This window comes from Saccopteryx leptura, chromosome 10 (genome assembly GCF_036850995.1).
Source record: "Saccopteryx leptura isolate mSacLep1 chromosome 10, mSacLep1_pri_phased_curated, whole genome shotgun sequence".
NCBI classification, from domain to species: Eukaryota; Metazoa; Chordata; class Mammalia; order Chiroptera; family Emballonuridae; genus Saccopteryx; species Saccopteryx leptura.
The window spans coordinates 33049451-33074444 of record NC_089512.1 but is presented as its reverse complement, the minus strand read 5'-3'; the positions used below and the strand labels follow the sequence as shown (position 1 = coordinate 33074444).

Sequence of the window (24994 nt, the reverse complement as noted above, 5' to 3'; positions counted from 1 at the left end):
AGCTGAGGATGAAACGTCCTTCTCGGCATGCGGCCCCATACTTCTTTGGTATGCGGCTGTGTGTCATCGAAAATGGCTACGCGTGTCAGTGCTGACACGCGTGTCATAGGTTCGCCATCACGGTCTTAGGACTATCTGCTGCCAGGTGTTCATAACGTAGGAAAAGGGAATGAGGGTGTGGGATCTCGTCCTTCGGACATCGGACCAGGACTTCTTCGTTGTGACACAATAAATAGAACTCCTAATGCTCTTAACTCATAGATGATTTATTGCTTTAAGTAACTAAACAAGAAAGAGACGGGCTGTTGTTTTGGTCAAGACACCAGTTGCATCTACTTAAAGCTGTAAGGATACTTTCTGGACAATATAAACACATGGTAGCATACATAGGAAACAACATGGCCAATCATACAAGATTAGAATAGCACATGACAAGGGGCACCCCGCGTCGGGCTGCCCCGAAATGACAAAGAACATGAGTTCACACAATGTGCTGAATACAAAACTTTAAAAAGAATTTTTTTTTTTTTGGTATTAATAACTAACACAGAATACTTTCTTCTCTGACATTCTGCAAGAGCAGGTGCACACACAGAATTACCTTTTCATTTCCAGGTTACCAGTATCTATGGGAATACTTTGAGAAAAGCCAGTAGGTCGGGTACCTTCCCTCCCCCAATGTCATTTTCTTCGCCAAAGCAGTGGGGAGGGGGGGAGGGGGGGCTTTAGGTGAAGAGCAGCTGACAGGGCTCCAGGGGATGTTACAATCAACGAGGAGCTGCAGGAACAGCAGACAACAGACACTGCAGCGCAGGGTGTGGGAGTGAACGCCTCACAGCCTTGGTCTGCAGCCAGGGAGGCCCGTGGACTTGACCTGAGGGTCCCTGGAGGCCCTCGGGGGTGGACACAGGCACTGGACGGTCCAGACCCTCCCGCCGAGGACTGGTGGAGCTGGGGCTGGGCCTTCAGCCCTGAGGTTTAGAAGGAATAACCCGACCTCCTGCAATCTAACACTGGGGCATTATTACGACACGCTTCGAATAATGTGCAGAGACCAAGGCTGTCAGGGAGCCGGCCCTTGGCGGGCCTGGGCGAGCTCCCAAGGAGAGGTCAAGCCAAGCCAAAGGGTAACACAGGACACCAGGCAAACCAGCTGTGTCACGGCTGCCGGCACAGTGTCGGGTTGGCCCACGGATCCGGCTTCGGCGCCAACAGCTGAGACTCAGTTGTCTCCCGCCGTCTCTGCAGCCTCTTCCTCAGCACCTCCCTCCCTGGCATCCTCTCCAGAACCCGAGGGTCCCTCGCAGCCCCCCGCCAGGGCCCCGCAGTGGCCCGCGGGACCGTTCTGCACGGCCTCGCCCTCCTCACAGAGCCGGCCGTCGGGACACAGCTGTTCCCCGGTGGCCTTCGTCTCCTCCGGGGCTCCGTCCTCCGGCTGCCGGCTCAGCACACAGTTGCTCACGTCTCCGGCCTTGGAAGACTGGTCTTCTAAGTTCTTCTCGTTCTCTTCCGCTTGTCGCTTGTCTCTGGCGCCGAGTTTACCTTTGGATTTCCTCGCCTGCCTGCCGTGCATGTCTTCTCGGGAGAATCGCCACTGAAACTAAACATTGGAGAGGATGGGGCTCAATAAATGCAGTCCCTGTGAGCCTAGAGTGTCACCTGAACATTCCTGCGTTCCCACCCACGTCACCTCCCTGGAGCCACACACACACACAATTCCCAGCATCCCTGGGGCGGAGCAAACCTCAGTCGTAGCCCAAGCACAGCACACCCACCACGTGGGCCTGCTCAGTGCCATCTGTGGGATGCATTTTAGAGGCAGATTGTTGGGGACTGAGGGGTACTTCTTCTAGTTGGCTTCAAACCAAAGGCCCGAAAAAGGAGGTCCTGAAATCCTGTCATCTGAACAAGCAGGATGGGGAGGAGACACAGGACCTGCCCTTCCTAAGTGCCGGGGCTTGGCTATTCATTTTCATTGTGAGTAGGCTGTGGGCTACCAAGCACTGGGCCGGCATTCCCTCACCTGAGTTAGGAGACACGGGAGGGGCGCCCGGGTCCCCCTGCCGGACTGGCAGGCGTACTGCCTCCGCTGCGGGTCTGCTGTCTGCTGATGGCCCCCATCACCTCGCTGAGGGTCGCACTCCCTTCCTGGGCCAGCCCACCACCACGGGCTGGTCCAGGCGGGGTACAATGGCCCACCCCTCCTTGTTCCAACTAGGCACCTGTCTGACAGGCCATCCAGCTCCAGAGCTACCTGGAGGGTGGGCTGGGGACACTGCCGCGACAGCGTCACAGCTCAGCTCCCCCTGCCCGCTCCTGCGCCCGCCTTCCCCACAGCTGTTGTCCCTGGGGCCACTCCCCCTGAAAACTTCCACCATCCGAGTATCTCAGACCCTGCTTCCCAGGCAGCCCGGCCTGCACCAAGCGTTTCCCCGTGCAGCCGGGACGTCAGCAGAGGCTCAGACGAGACCCAGGTCGTGCGGTCAGTGACTGGGCTGTGCAAGAGCCGGACACAGAGAAGCTGTGGTGAGACCGCATTCATGAGGAGTCCCGCCTCCAACCATTCACAGGCCTCATTTCTCAACCTCGGTGTCCCCATCTGTACAATGGGGACAGTAATTCTAAAATCAAGGTCGGTAACTTGGTTTCCTGTGAAACCAAGGTCAGTTAACTTTTTATATGAAAGTCAGACAATACTGGCTTTGGGGGAGGCCACACGGTCTCGGCTGCAGCCATTGGACGCTGTCTACAGCTGCTGCAGAAAAGCAGTCCCAGATAACATGTAAGCAGATGAGCATGACTGTGTTCCAACAACACTTCATCTACAGAAACAGGTGGTGGGCTGGGTTTGGCTCAGGAGCTGTGGTCTGTCAAGCCCGGCCTTCCCGGGTATTTATGTGGTTTCAATGATGTGATAATCCATGTCATGGGGTTAGCACTGTGCCTGGCACATACTAGACGAGATATGTTTGCTGTTACCAGCACCAACACCAGACGCAAGCTCCCTTAGGTCAGGGAAGCCGTCTGTGCTATTTCCCCTGTGTCCCTGGGGCACAGCAGCACAGTGCCCGGCACAGGGGAGGCACTCAGACCCTATCTGTGGGATAAGTGAATAGAAGAACAACAGAGCCCAGCCACGCCGATACACTGCCTTTCAGGGCGAACGACTCCTGTAGTTTTAGACTCAAAACATAGCTTGGGGTTTGGGGAGGAGGGCCTGGCGCATCTGCACGTTATTGCTCGTGAATCTCCAGAGAGAGAAGTTAACTTAAGGAAGAAAAAGTGGAAAACAGTCAAAGTCCTGCTGAGTCTGTTGACTACTCGAACTGTCTCAGAGGAAGACAAGTTAGTACCCTGTGCGCTTGGCATAAATCCGGGCAAATGAGCTTGAGCAGACAGGGCAACACTGAAGGGTGTTTAAAAAAAAACACCTTGGAAAATTCGGAGAAATGGGTGCCTGTGTTTATCAATAAAAGTGAGTTCTGTGGGCTAACGACTCAGCAAGAACTGCAGTCTTTCTCTTCCACTCCCCAAACATCAGGGGTTCCCCCAGACTTTCTGATCAAAAGCCCCTCTGACCCCTGTCATCCCGGGAGGGTCAGTATCCCCAAGATGGCTTCCACCTCAGAGCGGGGCGCGGCCAGTCCACTCTGCGTGGGGACCCACGGAGTCAGATGGCGGAGACCCAAGTGGTGTGCCCTCGGGAAGACGGCAGCTATGGGATCTTCAGCACATGCCAGGCCAGTGGTGAAAGACACCAAGAACAAGAGAGAAGCCCTGGAGGAGAGAGAGCTAGGCCAAGGGCCGGAGTTGGCCCCCCGCTGCCGGGAGCAGTCTCACGGGGCAGAAGAGACCCTGGGACCACGTCCCGAGCGTGCGACTGGCTGTCGGGCAGGTGCAGCTCAGTGGCCCACGGTACACGCAGGGGTTCAGTTTAAGTTTCCACCATGGTCTTTCCTTCCTACTCTAGTCACACCACGCTGGTTTTGCCAAATATGAACTGAAATCTCAGACATTCTGTGATTGAAAGAAAAATAAAGGGAGCTTTCGGTTTCGACGGCTTCTCGCCGGGCTGGAGAGGGGAGTCCAGGAATGCAATGGCACCGTCAGTGGGACATGATTTCTTAAGACTTTAGTACACTGTAAATAATTGAGTGTCTTGCTAAGGAAAAACCAAAAATGTGCTATGTCATTTTTTTTTAAAATCTGCCAACTTTGCAGAATTTTCAGTGGTAAGAGATCAGTTTCCCCAAATAAAACACTTGCCTAAACACTCACAGGGGTCTGAGACTGAACACATCCTCGGGTTCTCGGATTGAACACCCTTAGACAAGACTGGTAAATCTGAACATCTTATCAAAGGAAAGAAAAAGGAGCAAAGTGCAGGTTGAGGTGAGGGTTTAACATTTATCCTGTCCACTGTCCACGCCCCCCGGGGGGTCCCTAAATGAGACCACCTGCAATGTTGGGTGGGTTCTGCCCAGACACTTCTTTTTTGGGGATTCTCTTTTGGGGATGGTTTGAGCATCTTCCACCTAAGCCATGAGTTTCCAACAGTGGAACCCTCTACAGGCAAAGAGATGCCTCAGACCCCCACCCCAGTGGCGCCCCTTTCAGCCGGGACTGAAGCGGGGGTCCCAGCTCCGTACCCACCAGTGCAGGATGCTGACTTGGGATCTCAGAGCCCCTGCTTCTGCCTCCAACAACAACCTCTGTGACTCTGGGGCACAAGGGATTGGGGTTCATAACTGCTACCTCATCCTATGCAGCAACTGCCAGTGCATTATGTATCCAGCCCAAATGGAAGAGTCTTCAGGAAAACTCCATGCCCCCAAATACAGCTTCTGCATTTCTGCATGTTTTTAGAAAAATACCAAGTAAGCCTTACGTACATACAGTATTCTGAGAGGCATTTGGCTATCAGGGAAGTTTTACTTTTGCTTATAAAGTGGTGAGGTTGCGGCCCTGGCCAGTTGGCTCAGCGGTAGAGCGTCGGCCTGGTGTGCGGGGGACCCGGGTTCGATTCCCGGCCAGGGCACATAGGAGAAGCGCCCATTTGCTTCTCCACCCCCCCCCTTCCTCTCTGTCTCTCTCTTCCCCTCCTGCAACCGAGGCTCCACTGGAGCAAAGATGGCCCGGGCGCTGGGGATGGCTCCTTGGCCTCTGCCCCAGGCGCTAGAGTGGCTCTGGTCGCGGCAGAGCGACGCCCGGAGGGGCAGAGCATCGCCCCCTGGTGGGCAGAGCGTCGCCCCTGGTGGGCGTGCCGGGTGGATCCCGGTCGGGCGTATGCGGGAGTCTGTCTGACTGTCTCTCCCCGTTTCCAGCTTCAGAAAAATACAAAAAAAAAAAAAAAAAGTGGTGAGGTTGCTTTGGCTAAAAGGCCCTAAATGCTAAAACATCAAAGCAGTAGAGTATGGCAGCTGAGACCCTGTTTCCAATCCCAGTTCTGGCCCTTGTTTGCTTTCTGTCCTTGGGAAAGTTATTAATCTCTCCAAATCTGTTGTCCATCTTTAAACTGGTTGTCTCTGCCTCCAGGGCGGCAGTGCACACTCAGGGGGTGTGAACAGGGGATGTGAACAGTGCCCCCTGCTGTTGGGTGGTCTGTAACCAAGGAGCTCCCACTTGTGCCAGATTCCATCCTCGACACCTGTTACTAACGCAAACCCAGCCATTCTCCAGGGGCTGCTGTTGCTAAATACGCATCGGAAGATGCATGGTCCCTCTGGATGCCCGGCCATATCCGGTTTGCAGAAGAAGACCACATTCTGTTGATCTCCTGCTATAAAGTAACAGAAGGACACAGACTGTGGAAAGAGCCTGCAGCAGACACACCAGCCACTTTCTCCAAGGACTTGCCTGGCTTGCTGGACAGAGGAGGATACAGGACTGTCAGAACTGAGCTGGATGGGACTGACTCCAGCTCATGTTTTCTGCCCTTCAGAGTAATCACAGAAAAACCTGCCAAGCCAAATTTGCCTTCTAAGATTACACTGTCTTCTGTGTCCTCAGATGGCATTGTGGTGACATCACTGACTCCCCGTGCTGCCTGGGCCCCTGATCCCACCACAGCGGTCCCTGGTATTGCAGCCAGGTACCCAGGAGGCTCTGACTTGAGTCTTCCCTTTTCTTCCTCCTCTCCTGTGCGAGGACATTCTCATGAAGCAGGGAAGCCGCAGTGCCTAAAACTCAGGGTCTGTGTAACCTACAAGCTAATGTTCTGAGCTGCAAAGTGGAATATCTGCCTGTGGAATATCTCCCTGGGTACCAAGGACATGTACCAAGGTGCCTGCTGTATGTCTCACATGGGACAAGGCTCTCCACTTCCCTGAATCCCCAAAGCAGTACTCGCACCGGGCATTGTTAGAGCCATTTTAGAGATGAGCACGGAGAGGTTCAGAGAGGTTAAGTAACTTGCCTAAAGTCACACAGCTAGAAAACAGCAGAGCTAGAATTCAAACACAGCTGTCTCTGGCTCCACACTACCCTTCCAGTGTCTTGTTCTTGGCGGGCGAAAGGCTTTAGGCTCCTGCTCGAAAGAAGGGAGGAGAGGAAGCCGAAGGCAGCACACCTGAGGCCGGCTTGGCCCAGCGCCTAAGAGCCCGAGCCTCCAGGCTCTGCCATGTTCAGATGCGTCTGCTAGGCCAGGCACCTGACTCATTAGGCCCAGAGATCAGCTAATGGACGTCCAGATTTAACTGCCATTAAAGATTTTTTGGTTCCGTTTATTAAAAACAAATATCTGCACTGAAGGCTCCTTGACAGGCCCATTTTTAAAAAAATCAATAATGATAGAATTTGGATGGAGGATCCAGGGGTGAGCCTGGAAAGGGCCCTAGACGAGTCAATGAAGACCCTGGCTCTCAGACCGGAGTGGGCCTCAGAACCACCCGGAGGGCTCCTTCAACCAGCGCTCTCACCCCTTCCGACTGGCGGGGCCCGGGGAGGGGGGAGCCTTTGTGTTTCTAACAAGCTCCCAGCTGAGGATGATGCTGCTGGGGCAGAGGCCACAGTGGAAGAACCACCAAGCTAAGAAAGGCAGCTGGGCTTGGCAGAAACACAAGAACACAACCCAGGCCTCCCCAGCCCCCCGCCCCCCCATCCACGGAAGAACTTCCTCCCTCCCCTTCCCGTCCTCACACCTGTCCCCTTCACTACCCAGGCGTCTTTGTTTTTTAAGCTGGGTGCGGTCACGGTCTCCAACAAACAAAAATTGCTCCAGACCCCAAGGCCCAAAAAAGATGACGTCTCAGAAAGCAAGGAGAGGAGAGGCGGGGGTGTGGCCGCCGGAGAGGCGGGGGTGTGGCCGCCCCTGGGACGGGGACGACTTTGCGGGTTGCAGCTCCAAGGGGAGGTCGGTGACACCCGCTCTTGAGGCAGGCGGTCCAGCCTGGAGGACGGGTTCTGTATCTCGAGCAGCAAGCGCCAGGGAGAGTCTCAACAAACAAGCTGCCAGTTAGACACGTGCATGATGCCAGGGCCGGCATTCCCGGGCAGGGTGTCTGGGGCACTTGGGAGTGCCACCCGTGCCTAAACCAGGCACGATTCCAGCTAGCTGTCCCTGTCAGAAATAACTGCGGGGAAGGAGAAGAAATCCTTCCCCGGACAGCATTGTGCATCCAGAGTTCCATGTCAGCAGAGGCTAATGGATTTAATTCACACATTTTAAAAACTGTCCGTTATCTGCCTCCGCTTCAACGAGGCTAGCCGGAAGGAGGAAGGAAGACGTCTCCGGTGCCGTAGAAACAAACCTATTACCTTTGAAGGAGTTTCGTATTTGCCTTGAAAGCCACGCTCACACACAAAGAGGTTTTTCCTTCAAATGCTGAAAACTCTTGATTAGAGAATTTTGTCCACTTTGCTGATTAAAAGAAGACTTAAAATAGGCTTCGTCCGTGGTGTGTCCATCTTGGGATTTCTTTTCTTTACATTTCAATGCTAGACATAATAGGCATGTCCCGGGCTCAGAATTTTGAATACGCATTCACTGATTCCACAAATATTTGTGGAGTATGAACTAAGAGCCAGCCACTGGGCACATGACAGCCAGAAAAAAAAGTGTGTGCTCATGGACTAAAGCTACCCAGAGAGGCCACACTAGGGAGCACAAATAATTAGAGGAGAGCTCTGAAAGAGAGGACCGTGCTTGCTCCCAGGGTAGCACACCGTCCTCAGCAAATACAAAGGCTGAGTGTGTCCTGTGCAGAGGGAACAGCCAAAGCAAAGGTCCTGAGGCAGGAGAGGTATGGATGGGCATGGAGGCCAACCCAGCTAGAAGGCAGAACACGGGAGCTGATCTCACAGGGCCTTATTATTCCTACCTTCATCTTAACACAAAGCTTTAGAGCCGTTTTACGCAGTGGGGTGACAGGATCAGGTGGCTCTGAACAGAGAACATATCTGAAGGGAGACCCGTCATCAGGAGCCGAAAGTAGCTGAGGCATGGGAGAGGGAAGAGAAGTGCAGGACCCCACAGGTTCTAGGCCCTAAAACAGCCACGTCTTCAAGGCTTAGACCGAATAGGGGAGGCCAGGATGACCCCCAGGTGACCAGGTGCCTCAGGGCTGATGGGGTCCTTTCCTCTGGGTAAGGGGAGGTGGACCAGGTGTGAGGGAGGGGCAAACCCACGAGCTGCTCTGAGATTGTTGAGCAGCGACTGGACAGGTGAGCACGAGATGTTCTCACTCGGGGGATGAGAGAGAGATTCGAAGGAAGCGGTAGGGAGTGCGAGCAGAAACGGGGCCGGGGCTGGATCCTGAGGAGCCTGGTGGAGAACCGGGAGGGAATGGTGGATGGAGCCCAGAGAAAAAGGGGCTTCCAGAGTCAGAGGGCGGCCCTGACGGGGGCTCAGTGGGTAGAGTCATCACGGCGTGCCAAGGTTGCAGGTTCGACCCCTGGTCAGGGCACGTAGGAGAAATAATCAATAATTGCACAACTCAATGGAACAAGGTGACGCTTCTCTCTCTCTCTCTCTCTCTCAAATCAATGGAAAATAATAATAATAATAATAATTTAATAAAAAGTAGCAAGCAGCCGACAGTGTCAGTGCTGTGGAGAATTCAGGTGGCGTGAGCAGGAGATGGGGTAACTGCCAAGCCACAGGGGTACCCAGACCTTGTGAGAGCAGAATGCCCACCCAAGTCAGCTGAGAACTGAATGACAGGGAGGAGGAGACAGACGAAAGCAGCTGCTGTGAAGTCCCCTCTCTGGGAGTCTCTGGGGAGGGATCTCTCTAGTCACACCCAGCACTTGCGCTCGGCACCAGCCAGCCCTTGGGGTGAGTAGGGGTAAGTAAGTACTTTGAAGGGGAAAGCAGCAGCCCATATTTGTGTAGTTGATTAGGCCTGAAAGTTCCTCCTGACCAGAAAGTAAACGGCTCCCAACCTCTCAGGATTCTCCCTGAGAAAAGTCATTCCACCGTCTCACACTAGCATAAACACCCTACCTCTAGGATCACCCCGCCCGCCCGTTCAAGTGTCACCTGGCCGCCCCCTCTGAGATGCACGGCCTCACCGGAACCAGACGCCCCCTCTGAGATGCACGGCCTCACCGGAACCAGACGCCCCCTGAGATGCACGGCCTCCCCGGAACCAGACGCCCCTCTGAGATGCACGGCCTCCCCGGAACCAGACGCCCCCTCTGAGATGCACGGCCTCACCAGAACCAGACGCCCCCTCTGAGATGCACGGCCTCACCAGAACCAGACGCCCCTCTGAGATGCACGGCCTCACCAGAACCAGACGCCCTCTGAGATGCACGGCCTCACCGGAACCAGACGCCCTCTGAGATGCACGGCCTCAGCGGAACCAGACGCCCCCTGAGATGCACGGCCTCCCCGGAACCAGACGCCCCTCTGAGATGCACGGCCTCCCCGGAACCAGACGCCCTCTGAGATGCACGGCCTCACCGGAACCAGACGCCCCCTGAGATGCACGGCCTCCCCGGAACCAGACGCCCCCTGAGATGCACGGCCTCCCCGGAACCAGACGCGCCCTCTGAGATGCACGGCCTCCCCGGAACCAGACGCCCCTCTGAGATGCACGGCCTCCCCGGAACCAGACGCCCTCTGAGATGCACGGCCTCAGCAGAACCAGACGCCCCCTGAGATGCACGGCCTCCCCGGAACCAGACGCCCCCTGAGATGCACGGCCTCCCCGGAACCAGACGCCCCCTGAGATGCACGGCCTCACCGGAACCAGACGCCCCCCTGAGATGCACGGCCTCACCGGAACCAGACGCCCCCTCTGAGATGCACGGCCTCACCGGAACCAGACGCCCCCTGAGATGCACGGCCTCCCCGGAACCAGACACCCTCTGAGATGCACGGCCTCAGCAGAACCAGACGCCCCCCTGAGATGCACGGCCTCACCGGAACCAGACACCCTCTGAGATGCACGGCCTCAGCAGAACCAGACGCCCCCTGAGATGCACGGCCTCACCGGAACCAGACGCCCCCTGAGATGCACGGCCTCCCCGGAACCAGACGCCCCCTCTGAGATGCACGGCCTCACCGGAACCAGACGCCCCCTGAGATGCACGGCCTCCCCGGAACCAGACGCCCCCTCTGAGATGCACGGCCTCCCCGGAACCAGACGCCCCCTGAGATGCACGGCCTCACCGGAACCAGAGCCTCTGCTCTAGGCTCCTTCAGCACCACACCCCGGAGCGCAGCCAAGAAGAGGCAGCACCGCCTCCCTCTCTTAAGAGGCGGAAGAGGGTTTCTTTTGGAGGGTGTCTGATGGAGACCTTGCCTGCGCGGTTGTCACATGTCACTCTGTGGTCACTCCATCAATGTGCACAGTCCCCAGAAACCAAGGCTAAGCCGCCACCGAACAGCAGTCCTGGCCAATGCGTCTTCCAGCCGGCGGCCGGCTGCTCCTGGTGGTTAATGCTGGATTTGGCTCTCTGCTGCTGTCACCTGATCCATTAGTGCAGCAGAGCTTGGAGAGAGACTGTCCCCTGCATTCCACCCCATCTGGCTTCAAGGCTCCATTTCCTTGGCATTCACCCCACGAACAGGGCCCCCCTGGATCTGCTGGCCGGGGAGGGGCTGCTCTAATCTGTTCACTTGCTTCGTGTTCCTGTCCGGGCTCTGTGTCCAAAGAACAGGAGGAGCCGAGACCGGGGAGCACAGGGACAGTGCCGAGCATGAGGAGAGAGCATGGCTTTGGCCATCAAAGGTGGAGTGAGGCCCTGGCTGGTTGGCTCAGTGGTAGAGCGTCGGCCTGGCGTGCAGAGGTCCCAGGTTCGATTCCCGGCCAGGGCACACAGGAGAGGCGCCCATTTGCTTCTCCACCCCTCCCCCTCTCCTTCCTCTCTGTCTCTCTCTTCCTCTCCCGCAGCCGAGGCTCCATTGGAGCAAGGATGGCCTGGGCGCTGGGGATGGCTCCTTGGCCTCTGCCCCAGGCGACAGAGCGATGCCTCAGAGGGGCAGAGCATCGCCCCCTGGTGGGCAGAGCTTCGCCCCTGGTGGGCGTTCCGGGTGGATCCCGGTCGGGCGCATGCGGGAGTCTGTCTGACTGTCTCTCCCCGTTTCCAGCTTCAGAAAAAAAAAAAAAAGGTGGCGCGAGCTGGCTCCATGGGCACCTGGCTAGGGCGTGGCAGGCTCCCTCGACTCACCTGCCTTTTCCTGAGCAGCTGGGGAAACACCCCCCTGGGAAAAGCACCCACCAGCTGCAAAGCTTGGGGGGCGTGAAACACCAGAATCATCTGATACTCGGGAAGGAGCTGGGCTCAACTTCATCAAACAGGAGATGTTCTGAGAATGAACAGTCTCTCGGTGCATCTGTGTTTCACGGCTGGTTCAGGTAACATTCAGTCCTGGGACCCTGATGACTCCAGGGCAGCCTGACCTGAGGACTCACTGCTACAGGCAACGGCTGACCTCCATCTAGACCAGCCACTGTCACTCGGAGGCTTTCGTGTTGGGGCCTGTCAAAAAGGGGCTCTGGCAGGGTCTGTCTACCATTGGTCCCCAAACTTCCCATGTCCCGAGGGGCCTATGGGCAGGCCAGAGCCTGGCCCAGCTTGTAATGAGATGAAGACACAGAGACGCGGGGGCCTGAGCTCAAGCTGCCCCCCTCCGCAGCCCGCCAGCCTGCAGCTGCCTGCGTGCCCTCATGCCAGCCCAGTGGGAATACCCGGCAGGCTTGAATGTGCAGGACAACCTCTGGCCTCCACTCTTCCGGCAAGACCAGCAGGACACTGGCAGATGAGGCCCTCCTGTGCCCTCGCCTGTCCCACTGTGGCAGCTTCAGGCCTGGTGCAGTTTGCCAAAGGGCTCAGGTGTCCTTGGGCTCAGAGCCCTCAGCAGCTGCAGCAGGCTGCCCACCCCAGTGCTATAGACAAACCCACTTGAATATGAAGCCCTGCTTTAAAAAAACAAAACAAAACAAAACAAAAAAACCCCAAGGAAGGCAATCAAGGTCACTTACCTTTGATTCCTTCTTCTTGATTTTCTGAGGTAGACATGGTCTCTGGAGAAAGACGATCTGCTTGGTGGATACATTTCCCTCCCTGTAACACACAGAGCTGAGAATGAGAGAGGCTCCATTGACCTCACAGAGGCCGCAGTGCCTGACGTCGCCCAGGCGGACCACCCAGAGGAGGAAGGCTGCTACCAGACAGTGCGAGGTCAGGATCAAGAAACCCCCCCCCTCCATTCTCCCACCCCAGGCCCCCCACCCTTGCTTCTGGGCGGCTCTCCAGGGGCCCAACAAAGCTTCGTGGGCGTCTCTGCAAAGTCAGCTTCGCAGTGAGAAACCCTGTCCCCTGGATGTGAGAGGACAGCTCGCATCTTGGCCAAAGGATGACAAACGGCTTCTGTAGCGAACCTCAGAGGGGTGGCAGGCCTCTTCCAAACCTGTCCTGGACAATGAGGCCACAGAGCGGCCTGGCCGGCCCGGGACGGGCAGGGAGATGAGGACCCGGGTGAAGCGCTCTGCCCATCAGCCATCACAGGGACAGCGGGGGTGGAGGGGGTGGCTGGGCACAGGTCCCACCGTGGCTCAGTTCACAGTCACTGAGCGGCAGGGCCACGGGGCTCCGCAGGCACACAGAGGAGGGCGGCCGGCGAGGCAGGAGTGGCATTAACAAAGCCGGGAGGGAAGGCTCCGCAGTGCCGCTCACTTCTATGGCCAGGAGCCTGCGCTTTCCCTCCAGGAAGGCAGGACCCTGCCAGGCTGCCGTTCAAGATGAGAGACATGTCGTAAATGGGGATCCTTGTTCTCTTTCCCGCGCCTCCACCCTTCTGATCCCTGTCTTAAAGCAGCATGGCACTACACGGAGAATCAGGGTTGGTGAGAGGGAGAGGGCTCACATCCCCTATTTATTCCGGGCTGGGCTGGGCTGGGTGATGCCGGAAGTAATGTCTCATTGAGGCCTCGCCGCTGCGTTCCAAAAACCAGGACAGACACCTTTACTGACACAGGAAGTGAAAGCTTGTTTAAGGCGCAGGCTCAAAAGCACACAGCCAAGACTGAAGCTCGGATCTGCCTGGTGCAGTATGTTCCCCCACTCCACCATGAGGTGTCATTTCAGGCACGGGAAGCGGAGGGTCAGGGAGAATGATTCAGCAGCTGTGACTGTCTGAGACAGAGAGAGACAGGTCTGCGTCCTCTGGGCTCAGAACCAGCGGGGGCTTCCCATTCAAAGACATTCTCATCGTGACTCTTGTCCTCTGGCTTCTGGAGCAGATGATGGAGCAGGCATTGTTCTGCCTTACAGACTGGACACAGGCTCACAGAAGCTGCACAACTCGACCAAGGGGGTAGAGTGAGACTTGGGATCAAGCCCGCAGGTCCTTCCTGCTCTGCACCATTGCAGGTTTGTCTTGGCTGAGAAATAATATGGTGGCACCCAGGGGCCCAAAGGTGACTGCAGACTGGCTCCTGCAGGCGCACAGGCCCTCCGTGGCCCAGTGTCAGGAGGAGACCCGCTGAGGGCTCAGACGGGCTTGCAGAGGGACCCAGGAAAGGCTCTAACTGCCACCAGCATGCTCCTCCCTCAGTCTGGGCACTGGGGCTGCCATGCCCTGCCATCTCCCCAGACCTCCAGCCTTGCCTCCACCCCCTGCAATGGTGGGTACGCAGCAGGACGTGGGGCAGGCGGAGCACTGAGGGCCACGGGAGGGGGAATCCCTACAGGTTGGCAAAGAGGCGGCCTAGTGGAGGAGGAGGAGCCCTTGACCTCTGACTGAGATTCTAGTCCCAGGTTCTGCCACTCAGCGGGCATGTGGCCTCAGGAATGCGGCTGGGCCTCATTTTACAAAATGGGAATCATATCTCTGCTCACAGCAGAGCCAGGAGGACTAGTTTAGACAGTAAACCCAGATGGAAGGCCTTTTAGTGTTGGGATGACGGGGACAATCCCCCGGGCTCAAGGGACAGCAGGCAGACCTGAGGATGGACAAACCACCAAGAACGTGAAACTGTAAGGAGGCCCCCAGCAGGGGCCACGCCTCCGGGTCTTTGCGGGCTGCTGACCAGCGCCACGGCACCGGGTGAGTCCTGGCACCTCCTTGGCCACACTTTTCTCAGCTGTAAAGTGAGCTTATTAATTTTTTTAAAATCCACCTCATAGGCCCTGGCCGGTTGGCTCAGCGATAGAGCATCGACCTGGCGTGTGGGGGACCCGGGTTCGATTCCCGGCCAGGGCACATAGGAGAAGCGCCCATTTGCTTCTCCACCCCCCCTTCCTCTCTGTCTCTCTCTTCCCCTCCCACAGCCAAGGCTCCATTGGAGCAAAGATGGCCCGGGCGCTGGGGATGGCTCCTTGGCCGCTGCCCCAGGCGCTAGAGTGGCTCTGGTTGCGGCAGAGCGACGCCCCGGAGGGGCAGAGCATCGCCCCCTGGTGGGCAGAGCATCGCCCCTGGTGGGCGTGCCGAGTGGATCCCGGTCGGGCGCATGCGGGAGTCTGTCTGACTGTCTCTCCCTGTTTCCAGCTTCAGAAAAATACAAAAAAAAATCCACCTCATAGGATTTTAGAGGTCTAAACCATATTTTATATACAAAGTGCCTACCTAGCCGACACAGGGCACATAGGTGCTGAATTCCTTTTGCATCTGAGAGCCCTGAACATCCTCAGTCCGGGTGGCTCACCTTTGACAGGCGGGGTAGTAATAAGTTGCTGGCAAGTCTCCCCATGGGGGGAAGAGGGTGCAGGTGAGAGCTCTTCTGGGGGGGGGGGCAGCAGGAACCTGAAAGCCGAGCTCTGCCGCTTCCCCACGGAGAGTTCATGCAGCCACGCCCGCCTGATGGGCTTGTTGCAGTATTAAATAAGTGACATACATGAAGCACTTACTGGGAACAGCATCTAGCACAGAGCAAGGGTAAAATAACAATAATGACGGTTACTATTACCTGTTAGTCTTGACGACAGGAGTTGGTAGCACACAGGTGAGCTGCCAGCCATAGGCTGCCAGCGAGTTCAGCAGGGGCACATAGTCTGTCTGCACCTCGACGCCCTAGGGTAGAAAGGCCACCGTGAGGGATGCTGCTGCCGCCTCAGGCCGACACCCGAGTGACTGAGAGGCGGCTGTGCGACCTGCCCACCCAGCCCGGCAGAAGGAGGCGGGGGGTCCCTCGGCGTGGAGGCCCCGGCTCTGACGATGCTTAGAGAGTTCAGAGCCACACTGCCAACACGGGATCTCTCCGGCCCCATCACCATCTCCAGAGCTGGCAAGGAATCAGAGCCAGAGGAGTCATCCATTAATTTTGTTTCATTCTTGTTTCAGGGAAGGAGCACCATCACCTCGCCTCAGAGATGGATTCAGGGGCCGGGACGACACACGCCGCTCTGGCCGATCTGGGAGCATGTCCTGGGGAGCGAAGTCACAGCTGACAGATGACCAAGTCATCTGCACGCAGCCACAGCAGTCACGCACGCACACACATGTGCACACGCACAGACACGCACAGCTTCTCCTGTGTCATGCAGCTGCCAAAACACAGCTGGCCAGCGCCATACCGGGCGAATGAACGCCTGCCCGTGTTTTATTTCAAGTTGGGGGGGGGGGAAGGAGACTCACCCAACTCTTGACTTTGAATTTAGAAACCCAGTCCTGCTCGCACAGGGAGAGCACCCAGGGGCAGGCGACTGCACGGGTCCCACGTCACGCTGTCCCCTGCATCAGGCCTCTTGTCCTATTCCGGGCTCTGCGCTAACACTGAAGTGAGTCCCACGCCTGTCCTGTGGCTACCCGGGACTCCCCATCTCTGTGCGGTTGGCTTCGGGACATCTCAAACGTGTCCAGATTCCTTCTAACCGACCCAGCCACGCAGCTTCGATCAGCCAGTATTTCGTCCTGGTGCTGGAGTTCACAGTCCAGCAGAGGCCACAGCTCATCTGCGCAATTAACCAAAATACGAAGTGGCCTGCTGGCGGGGCCGCGAGGCTCTGAAGGTCAAAGGTCGAAGGTCGGCAGAGGAGGAAGGACGCAGGCCATGCTCAAGGCAGGCTTCCTGGGGCCCAGGGCTGGGCAGAGGGCATTCCAGGGCGGAAATGCAGCCTGTACAAATCAAAGACCCCGCTGGACTTAGAGATCACCGAGGGGGCGGGTTTAACCGGGGGGCGGCACTGTGCAGAGGGGCCGCCCGTGGCGAGCGGCCGTCCCGCTGGAGGCCTGTGGGCATAGCACCAGCTGGTCTGGCTGCCCTGTGCTAGTGAGCGGAAGAGAGATACAGGAAACAGCCCGGCCTCTTCAAATGGGTTTTCAAGTTCTCACTGAGCACCCATCCTGGTGTGGCTACCAAGTCACCTGGACAGCTGGCAACGAATTCATCCTTCAGGGGACTCAGGTTCTTCCACTGTATCAAGTGCGTCTCGGTCTCTGTCAGCGGTTCGCAGAGTGCGCCCTGAGCTAGCGGCATCAGCCACACCTGTGGCCTTGTTAAAAATGTAGAGTCGTGGGACCCAGCCGAGTACCAGATCAGACACATGGGGGGGGGGGCGGGGGCGGGAATCTGTTGTAAAGAGTCCTCGCAGGAGTTCTGATGCAGCTCAGTCTGGGAGCTCTGCCCTGCCAGCCAGTCCGGTCTCTGCTGACGACAGAGTCCGGGACGCTGTGGCCAGCATCCATCAGCTGTCACTCAGATCTTCCACCCTTCTCCATGTGAGGGGACAGAGAAGAGGGACTTCTAAAGGATCAGCTCTGTTCAAAGGGAATGAAGAGGAAGAAGGGAGGGGGGTGGGGAGAAAAGAAGGGAGGAGAGGGGAAGGGAAAGGAGGAGGAGAAAAGGAAAGGAAGTTAAAGGAGGGAGGAGCAGGGAGGGAAGGAAAGAGGGAGAAAAGGAGAGAACCTTACAGGTGTAACCAGTTTATTTCCAGGTGAGGGCAAGGAGGGACCCTGTCCTGCTCCTGTCTCTTGAAGCCCCATTCAGGCCAGAGATGGCAGCCTGGCCCCCTGGACACACAGTGACCTCCCTTCCAGACCAGCACTGGCCAGCAGCCCTCACGCTGGGCCCCTGCAGTGTCTGCTTTATCCTGAGAACCCTGCCCCCACCCCTGCATGCCCGATTTAAAGAGAAGAGGGAAAAAAATATTAAATCCACATTCTCAAGCTTTGCGAGGTTATGATTACTTGGGCCTATCAAGAATAACCTTCCCACTTTATCAAGCACTGTGACAAACCTGCCACAATCAGACAGTAGCCATGGCAACCAGGACAAGCTTTGGCGCCTCACAAAGCCCTGAGTGGCAGAATGGAGTCTTTTCATTGGTGACTGTGCCCCCAGCCGGGTTTTCTCCGCGGGCACCCAGAAGCAGCAAGCCAGTGGCCACCCTCTGCTGCTGCCTGACCTGCCTGCTCACACAGGCCTCAGAGAAGCTGCTTCTGTTTTGCTTTATTTTATTGCATTTTGTGACTATCTTAAAAAGAAAGACAGCAGGATCTCTCCCAAACAGTCCGTCCCCACCCTCTGGGTAGGGGATATCAGCCAGAGGGAATGGAATCATAAAGACTAAAAGGAAACGGGAAAGCACAACAAAACCTGATGTTGCTGGTGAGAGCGAGGGTTCAGTCTCAAGTGTGAATATCTGGCCGTCCTGCAGTGAGTTGAAAAGTAAAATACTAATGGCAGGGGGTGAGGTGTGACCCTGCCAGACTCCCCCGTTCCTCCGACTGTTGGGGCCGGTGTTGATGTAATTAATGTTCAAAGTGGTTTTCCACAGCATCTATCAAAGCCGGTGTGCGTATGATCAACACGGGAAGATGGCATTTCTAAAAGATAGCACACGAGCCCCACGCCGTCCGCGGAAGATGCTTTCAGGCCCATTAGGCACGAAAGATGATAGGGAACCCTGTATAGAGGGAAGGTTCTCTTTGATCTGCCTTTCGGTGACACTCCAGCGAGGACAGAAAAGCACAAACAGCACTCCAAAGCCAACCTGCTTATCAAATGCAAAGACGTCTCTTTCTGGGAGCGGGAGCAAAAATTTTAATTAACTCTCCACTCCCCCGTGTGGCTACGCAATCTCCCATCACACCTGGAGTGTTTAAAAAAAAAAAAAAATGGAGCCTGTCCTGTGGTTCCCCGGCTTGTATAAAAGGCATTCATTCGTGTTTACAGCTCTGTGTTCCTTTGTTCCCTGCGATTTCTCTGGCGTCCGCACATCAATGAAAGACACAGGCGTCCCAAACAACCTTTCTGTACCCTCCAAAGATTATGAAATGATGACCACTGAGAGTACTTTATGAAGAAATACATGTGTCTTTTTTCATTATTTTCTTTTTAAGACCCTCCGTGCAGGGAAATAATGAGGAGGTAACACATTGGTCCAGTGACAAAGTCCGCATCCTGAATGTCAGTACGCTCTTCCCCTTTTCTCCTATTTCAACTTGTGGAAGCAATCTGGGAGACAAGCAGCTTAAGAGAGAGGACTTGGCTCCTTACATGCGACTGCAAATGAAGAGAGAAATTCAATTTCCCATATCGGAAAAGCTCGTGGGATCAGCTCGGGGAGTGGGGCCTGCCTGCTCTGTCCCGACAGGCACAAGGCTGAGCCCTCGCCTTCCACCCAGGGAACAGCCCTGCAAAAAACACCTGTGTGGCTTTTGTAAATCGCTATCCAAACACTAATGCCCCACACTATTGGCAGGGTGCATTTAAATGACAATTCACTTATCAGTTTTAGATATCTTTTGATTTCCTATCGTGGGAAATAGAAGCTTATCACTCCCATACACATTTCTACTTCTTCATTCTTAGTGTCCCAAAGGGTTATAATGTATTTTTAATTAAATCAAAAGTAGGCATTTACGTTCTTACAACTTCGCAACTATTGCTCAACTTGAGCTGGTTAAGGAATGCACTGTGACGATTCCTTCTTTTTTTATATAATCTTTTCTTTTTCCTAGACTTAATTGTGACCTTAATTTTTTTTTCATCTGCCTGACTGTACAAGACCTTATCACTAATTTATTCCATGTGCTCCAACATCTCTATTTTATGCCCTTCAACTCCCATGTGTTTAAATATGTTAGTTCTGTATTTTCCACTGGAGACATCCTTTCTGGAACTTTCTGTAGCCTTGCTCCAATCTGGTCTTTATGCCTGGGTTATCCTTCTACCGCTGTCTATGGCTGGTATTTTTTCTTTCTTGGATTCCTCCTCATTTTGCTGGAGTACATCCTCTAGTGGCTCCTTAGAAATAATGCCCTGAAAGTCATCCGAATCCCTGCATTCCTAGAAAGGTCTTTGTCTTCACCTCTAACTAGCAGTTTGGGTACAGAAGTCTGGGCTGAAATCTCTTTTTCCATTAAAGTTTTGAAAGTATTATTCCACTAGCCTCTAAATTTGCAGAATTGGTCTGTGATATCTATTTTGATTATTAATAATTTGAATGTAACCTGTCAGGTTGCTTTTTAGGATATTTTTCCCCATGAAGTTCCAGAATTTCACAATGTGCCCTGGTGTGGGTCTTTCTTACTCAGAGGGCTATATATACTTGATGGTTTTGCAATCTGAGGACTCCTGTCCTTCAGATTTGAAAAGTCTTTTTTTTTTTTTTTTTTTTAAGTGAGAGGCTGGGGGATAATGAGACAGACTCCTACATGTGCCCTGACCAGAATCCACCCATCAACCCACCTGGGGCTGATCCTTGAATCAACCAAGCTATTTTTAGCACCCGAGGCTGACACTTGGACCAACCAAACTATCCTCAGTGCCCATGGCCAAAGCTTGAACTAATCAGCCACTGGTTGCGGGAGGGGAAGAGGAAAAGAACAGGGAGAAGGCGTTGCACAGCTGCGACCAGAGCCATTCTAGTGCCTGAGGTGGAGGCTATCCTCAGCACCTGGGCCAACTTTGCTCCAATGGAGCCTTGGCTGCGGGAGGGGAAGAGAAAGACAGAGAGGAAAGAGAGGGGGAGGGGTGGAGAAACAGATGGGCGCTTCTCCTGTGTGCCATGGCCGGGAATCAAACCTGGGACTTTCACACGCCGGGCCAACGCTCTGCCACTGAGCCAACCGGCCAGGGCTCACTCTCCTGTGTTTCTATTTTACCATCTGGAAGGTTTCCTTCATTTTACAGCCTTTTTAAATTATGCTTTTAAATTCTTCTGTGGCCCCAAAAGACCCAAGACCTCTTTCTTGGCTTTGGACTGTTTTCTTATAACATCTTGTCTTTGTTTCACAGCTACATGTATTTCACCTCTCTATGTAGGTGGTTTCTTCTGATCCCTGCATTACCTGTATAGTTACTGGGTTGCAGGAGGCAGAGATGGGGGCTAGAGATCTTACCACACTTTGTAAGAACGTGACACCAAGGCCCCATTTTCAGCTCAACAGTTCATGTCCCACCATTCCATGGTGATTCATGCTTCGAAGACCAGTTTTTTTTTCTCAAGTTCTGCTGAAGAGAATGGCTTCCCTCACTCTGCTCAATCAGTTAGCATTCCTCCATGGTCTTCCCATCTTACAAAAACTTGTTAAAAGTTCTCATCTTTTACTTCTCCTTTTTTTGACCCTTTCACTCTGGTGGGTGTACATCTATCATCTATCTATCTACAGCCAATTTTCATTATTCATGGGAGGTATGTTCTATAACGTTGCCACAGAAACACTGCATTATCAAACACTGAACCATCGCTTCTAAGGGAAACACAGGGTCAGGTTCCTGCAAGCCTCTGATCACGTCTTCATCTCCTGATCAATACAGAAGCTCGTTTTGTGTGTATTTCTGTTTAAAGGCCCCTTGTTTCATACACATTGTTGATTCATTAACCTTGAACTCACAGCCAATAGACTGACGAAGCTTATCTAACACATATATAAGGTCTACCGGAAAGTTCTGTCCATTTTTGGAATAAAACAAAATACAAATTTTTCTTACCGTCAATAAACTTTATTAAATAATATAATTGCCATTATTATTAATGATTCTTGCCAGCGTGAGGGCAATTTGTATATCCCATTTTTAAAAAATGTTTTATCTTTTGATGTGAAAAATTGAACCAGTGCTTGTTTGATACCTTCTTCATTTTTGAATTTTTGCCCTTCAAAAAATTTTGTAAGGACCAAAACAAGTGATAGTCAGAGGGTGCTAAGTCCGGGGAATATGGTGGACGCGACAGACATGCTTCTATAGCATTCCTTGTTGAAATTCGTAAAAATTACAGTGGTGTAAATGAACTTTATCAGTAGCCATGGGTACACTATCGCTTCACACATAAGACTAACGTGAATCAACTTTGTTTTAGTTAACTTGCTACGTCAGTATGTATATATTAAGTGATAAAAATAGAGAGGCACACATGCGCCAAATAAACACGCTTACATGTCAAAACTCGAGATAGAAACAGACAGAACTTTCTGGTAGACCTTATATTTTCCCTGGAAGGCGCATATGGAGGAACCCTAGACGGCACTTCAGCCCTATGCTTGGGGACATTTTAAGCAGTGAAATCACCAAAAGAAAAAGCACAAAAAGCCCTGGCCGGTTGGCTCAGCGGTAGAGCGTCGGCCTAGCGTGTGGAGGACCCGGGTTCGATTCCCGGCCAGGGCACACAGGAGAAGCGCCCATTTGCTTCTCCACCCCTCCGCCGCGCTTTCCTCTCTCTCTCTTCCCCTCCCGCAGCCAAGGCTCCATTGGAGCAAAGATGGCCCGGGCGCTGGGGATGGCTCTGTGGCCTCTGCCTCAGGCGCTAGAGTGGCTCTGGTCGCAACATGGCGACGCCCAGGATGGGCAAAGCATCGCCCCCTGGTGGCAGAGTGTCGCCCCATGGTGGGCGTGCTGGGTGGATCCCGGTCGGGCGCATGCGGGAGTCTGTCTGACTGTCTCTCCCTGTTTCCAGCTTCAGAAAAATGAAAAAAAATAAAAAAATTTTAAAAAAAGCACAAAAATGTGAAAAGGCACTAGTAGGTTACAAAAGGGGCACTTGCTTACAAGAGGAGCTGAGACAAGAGGCAGACTGACTCCTTAGCTGGGAACATGCATATCGGTGACTCCCTATTTTTTGCCGCTGTAGAGATCCACACATGGCTATGACAGCATCATAGGTACTGCTTTAGGGATTACAAATAAATCTTAGAAAGTAGGATTTGCAAATATCGACTCTGTGAATCATAAAAATAGACTCTCTCATCTATCTACCTACCTGTCATTCCTGTAGTTAGTATCATTTCACTGGGATTTTTCAGAAGAGAGAAGAAATACATGCTTGTGTCCAATCACTTACATTTAACCCAACTTATTTTAATTTTTAAAGGGCCGACTGGAAGCCCTTTCTAACTTAAGGGCCTAGGAGCCGTAAAGTAAAAATAATAAATTTGGTGACGACGCGCATGACAAAAGACAAGCGTGGGGAAGTCAAAAGACAAATGGCAAAATGGAGATAATATCTGTAGTTTGTATAACAAAGAAAAAATAGCTCCTAAAATTGATAAGAAAAAAAAAATCAGCCATTCAAATGTTAAAACGGGTAAGAGGAGGAAGAGAGTCACAGAAAAGGAAATCCAAAGGGCCACTAAGCAGGTGAAAACAACGCCCCCTCACAGTAAGGAGAATGCAGATTCAAACCTATCGCACTGGTAAAACCCCAAGGTCTGACAACCGCGCTGTTGACAGACTGTGAGCATTCTCAGGCACGGCCGGCAGGCGTGCAAACCGACTCGACCTCACGGAGAGCAATGCCACAGTCTCTCTCAGATGTACAAATGCTGAAGTCCCCTCCCTTATCTGTGGTTTGGCCTCCATCAGTTTCAGTTACCAACGGTCAACCTAAGGCTGAAAATATTAGATTAAAAATTTCAGAAATAAACCTTTATAGTGTGCTCTGTTTTGCGTAGCATGATGAAACCTTGCGCTGTCCCGCTCTGTCCCTCCGAGGATGTTAACTGTCCCTCTGTCCACCCTCTGTCCACTGTGTCCACACTGTGTGTGTTCCTGCCCGTGAGTCACTGAGTAGCCGCTCGGACATCAACAAAGAGAGACACTACATTCACATAACTTTTATACAGTATACTGTTATACTTGTTCTATTTTTCTTATGATTGTTAATCTCATACTGTATCTAATTCTTAAATTTAACTTTATCATAAGTTTGTATGTACAGAAAAAAAATAGCAATATAGCCCTGGCCGGTTGGCTCAGCGGTAGAGCGTCGGCCTAGCGTGCGGAGGACCCGGGTTCGATTCCCGGCCAGGGCACACAGGAGAAGCGCCCATTTGCTTCTCCACCCCTCCGCCGCGCTTTCCTCTCTGTCTCTCTCTTCCCCTCCCGCAGCCAAGGCTCCATTGGAGCAAAGATGGCCCGGGCGCTGGGCATGGCTCTGTGGCCTCTGCCTCAGGCGCTAGAGTGGCTCTGGTCGCAACATGGCGACGCCCAGGAGGGGCAGAGCATCGCCCCCTGGTGGGCAGAGCGTCACCCCTGGTGGGCGTGCCGGGTGGATCCCGGTCGGGCGCATGCGGGAGTCTGTCTGACTGTCTCTCCCTGTTTCCAGCTTCAGAAAAATGAAAATTTAAAAAAAAAAAAAAAAAAAAAATAGCAATATAGGATTTGAGACTATCTGCTATTTCAGGATCTACTTTGGGTCTTGGAAGGTAACCCCTGTAAGATAAGGGGGACTACTGTTCATTTACCCTTGGACCCAACAGTCTCACTTCTGGGAATTGATTTCATGTATAAAAAAAAAATGGTGAATGTACAAAGTTAGTCATCGGAGAGCTGCTGCAACAGCAAAACAATGAAGACCACCCACGTGTCCGCTTGCTGCTCACGTGCTGCCCCGAGGCACAGTGAGGGGGGCGCATCCCGTTTTAGACAGGCTGAGTTTCAGGGACTCTGCGGAGATGGGGGGCAGCTGGGTGAAATGGGGCCGGTGGTAGGAAGAATAATGCCCCCCACTCCCCCAACGACGTCCATATCCTAATCCTTGGGGCTTGGCAATGTTACCTTCCATGGTGAAAGGGGTTTGGCAGGTGTGATTAAGGTAAGGACCTTAAGGTGGGCTCAATGTAATGAGAATGGCACTTAGAAGAGCGAGGCAGGAGGAGGGTCAGTATCAGGGAGGTGAGGGTGGACAGAGGCGGGTGACTGGCTTTGACCAGTGGCCTCCAGAATTAGCCAAGTCAAGGGATAGGGTCTTCTCTCAAGCCTCCAGACAGAACGCAGCTCTGCCAACACCTTGATTTTGAATCTCTTAAAGCCCATCTTGGATTTCCGGCCTCCAGAACGGTAAGAGAATAAATGTGTGCAGGAGTGTGTTACAGCAGCAACAGGACAGTGATACCCAGCTGAAAGCCAGGGAGAGGTCAGGAAGAAGATGAAGACGTGGAGGCGTCCGCCAATACAGGCTGGATGAAAACTCGGGGAGGCGCGGGGGCGGGGGGCTGCGCATGGGCCTCCTGGTGGGGGCGTCAGTGGAAGCTGAGTAAAAACACTGACGAATGGAAGAGGCGGGGATCAGGTCCTGGGCAGCTCAGGATGAAAAGCAGGTTTAAGATCTACCCCATCAAATGGCCCAAGAGGGTAAGCCACAGGATGCCTGAAAAACCATCTCT

The 24994-nt window shown here is 53.7% G+C and overlaps 1 protein-coding gene across 3 annotated transcripts in view; it reads right to left on the bottom strand.

Moving 5' to 3' along the window:
- Positions 1 to 245: 245 nt before the first annotated feature.
- Positions 246 to 24994, bottom strand: part of RFTN1 (raftlin, lipid raft linker 1) — a 207607-nt gene continuing 182858 nt past the window's right edge. For 2 of the 3 annotated variants that reach the window (XM_066351294.1, XM_066351292.1), the window contains exons 8-10: positions 15357 to 15460; positions 12432 to 12513; positions 246 to 1600 (exon numbers count right to left, since the gene is read on the bottom strand). In XM_066351294.1, coding sequence (XP_066207391.1) covers positions 1223 to 1600; positions 12432 to 12513; positions 15357 to 15460 — 564 coding nt within the window. In that variant the 3' untranslated portion in view covers positions 246 to 1222. The remainder of the gene's footprint in view (positions 1601 to 12431; positions 12514 to 15356; positions 15461 to 24994) is intronic. The other variant, XM_066351293.1, reaches the window with a different exon arrangement.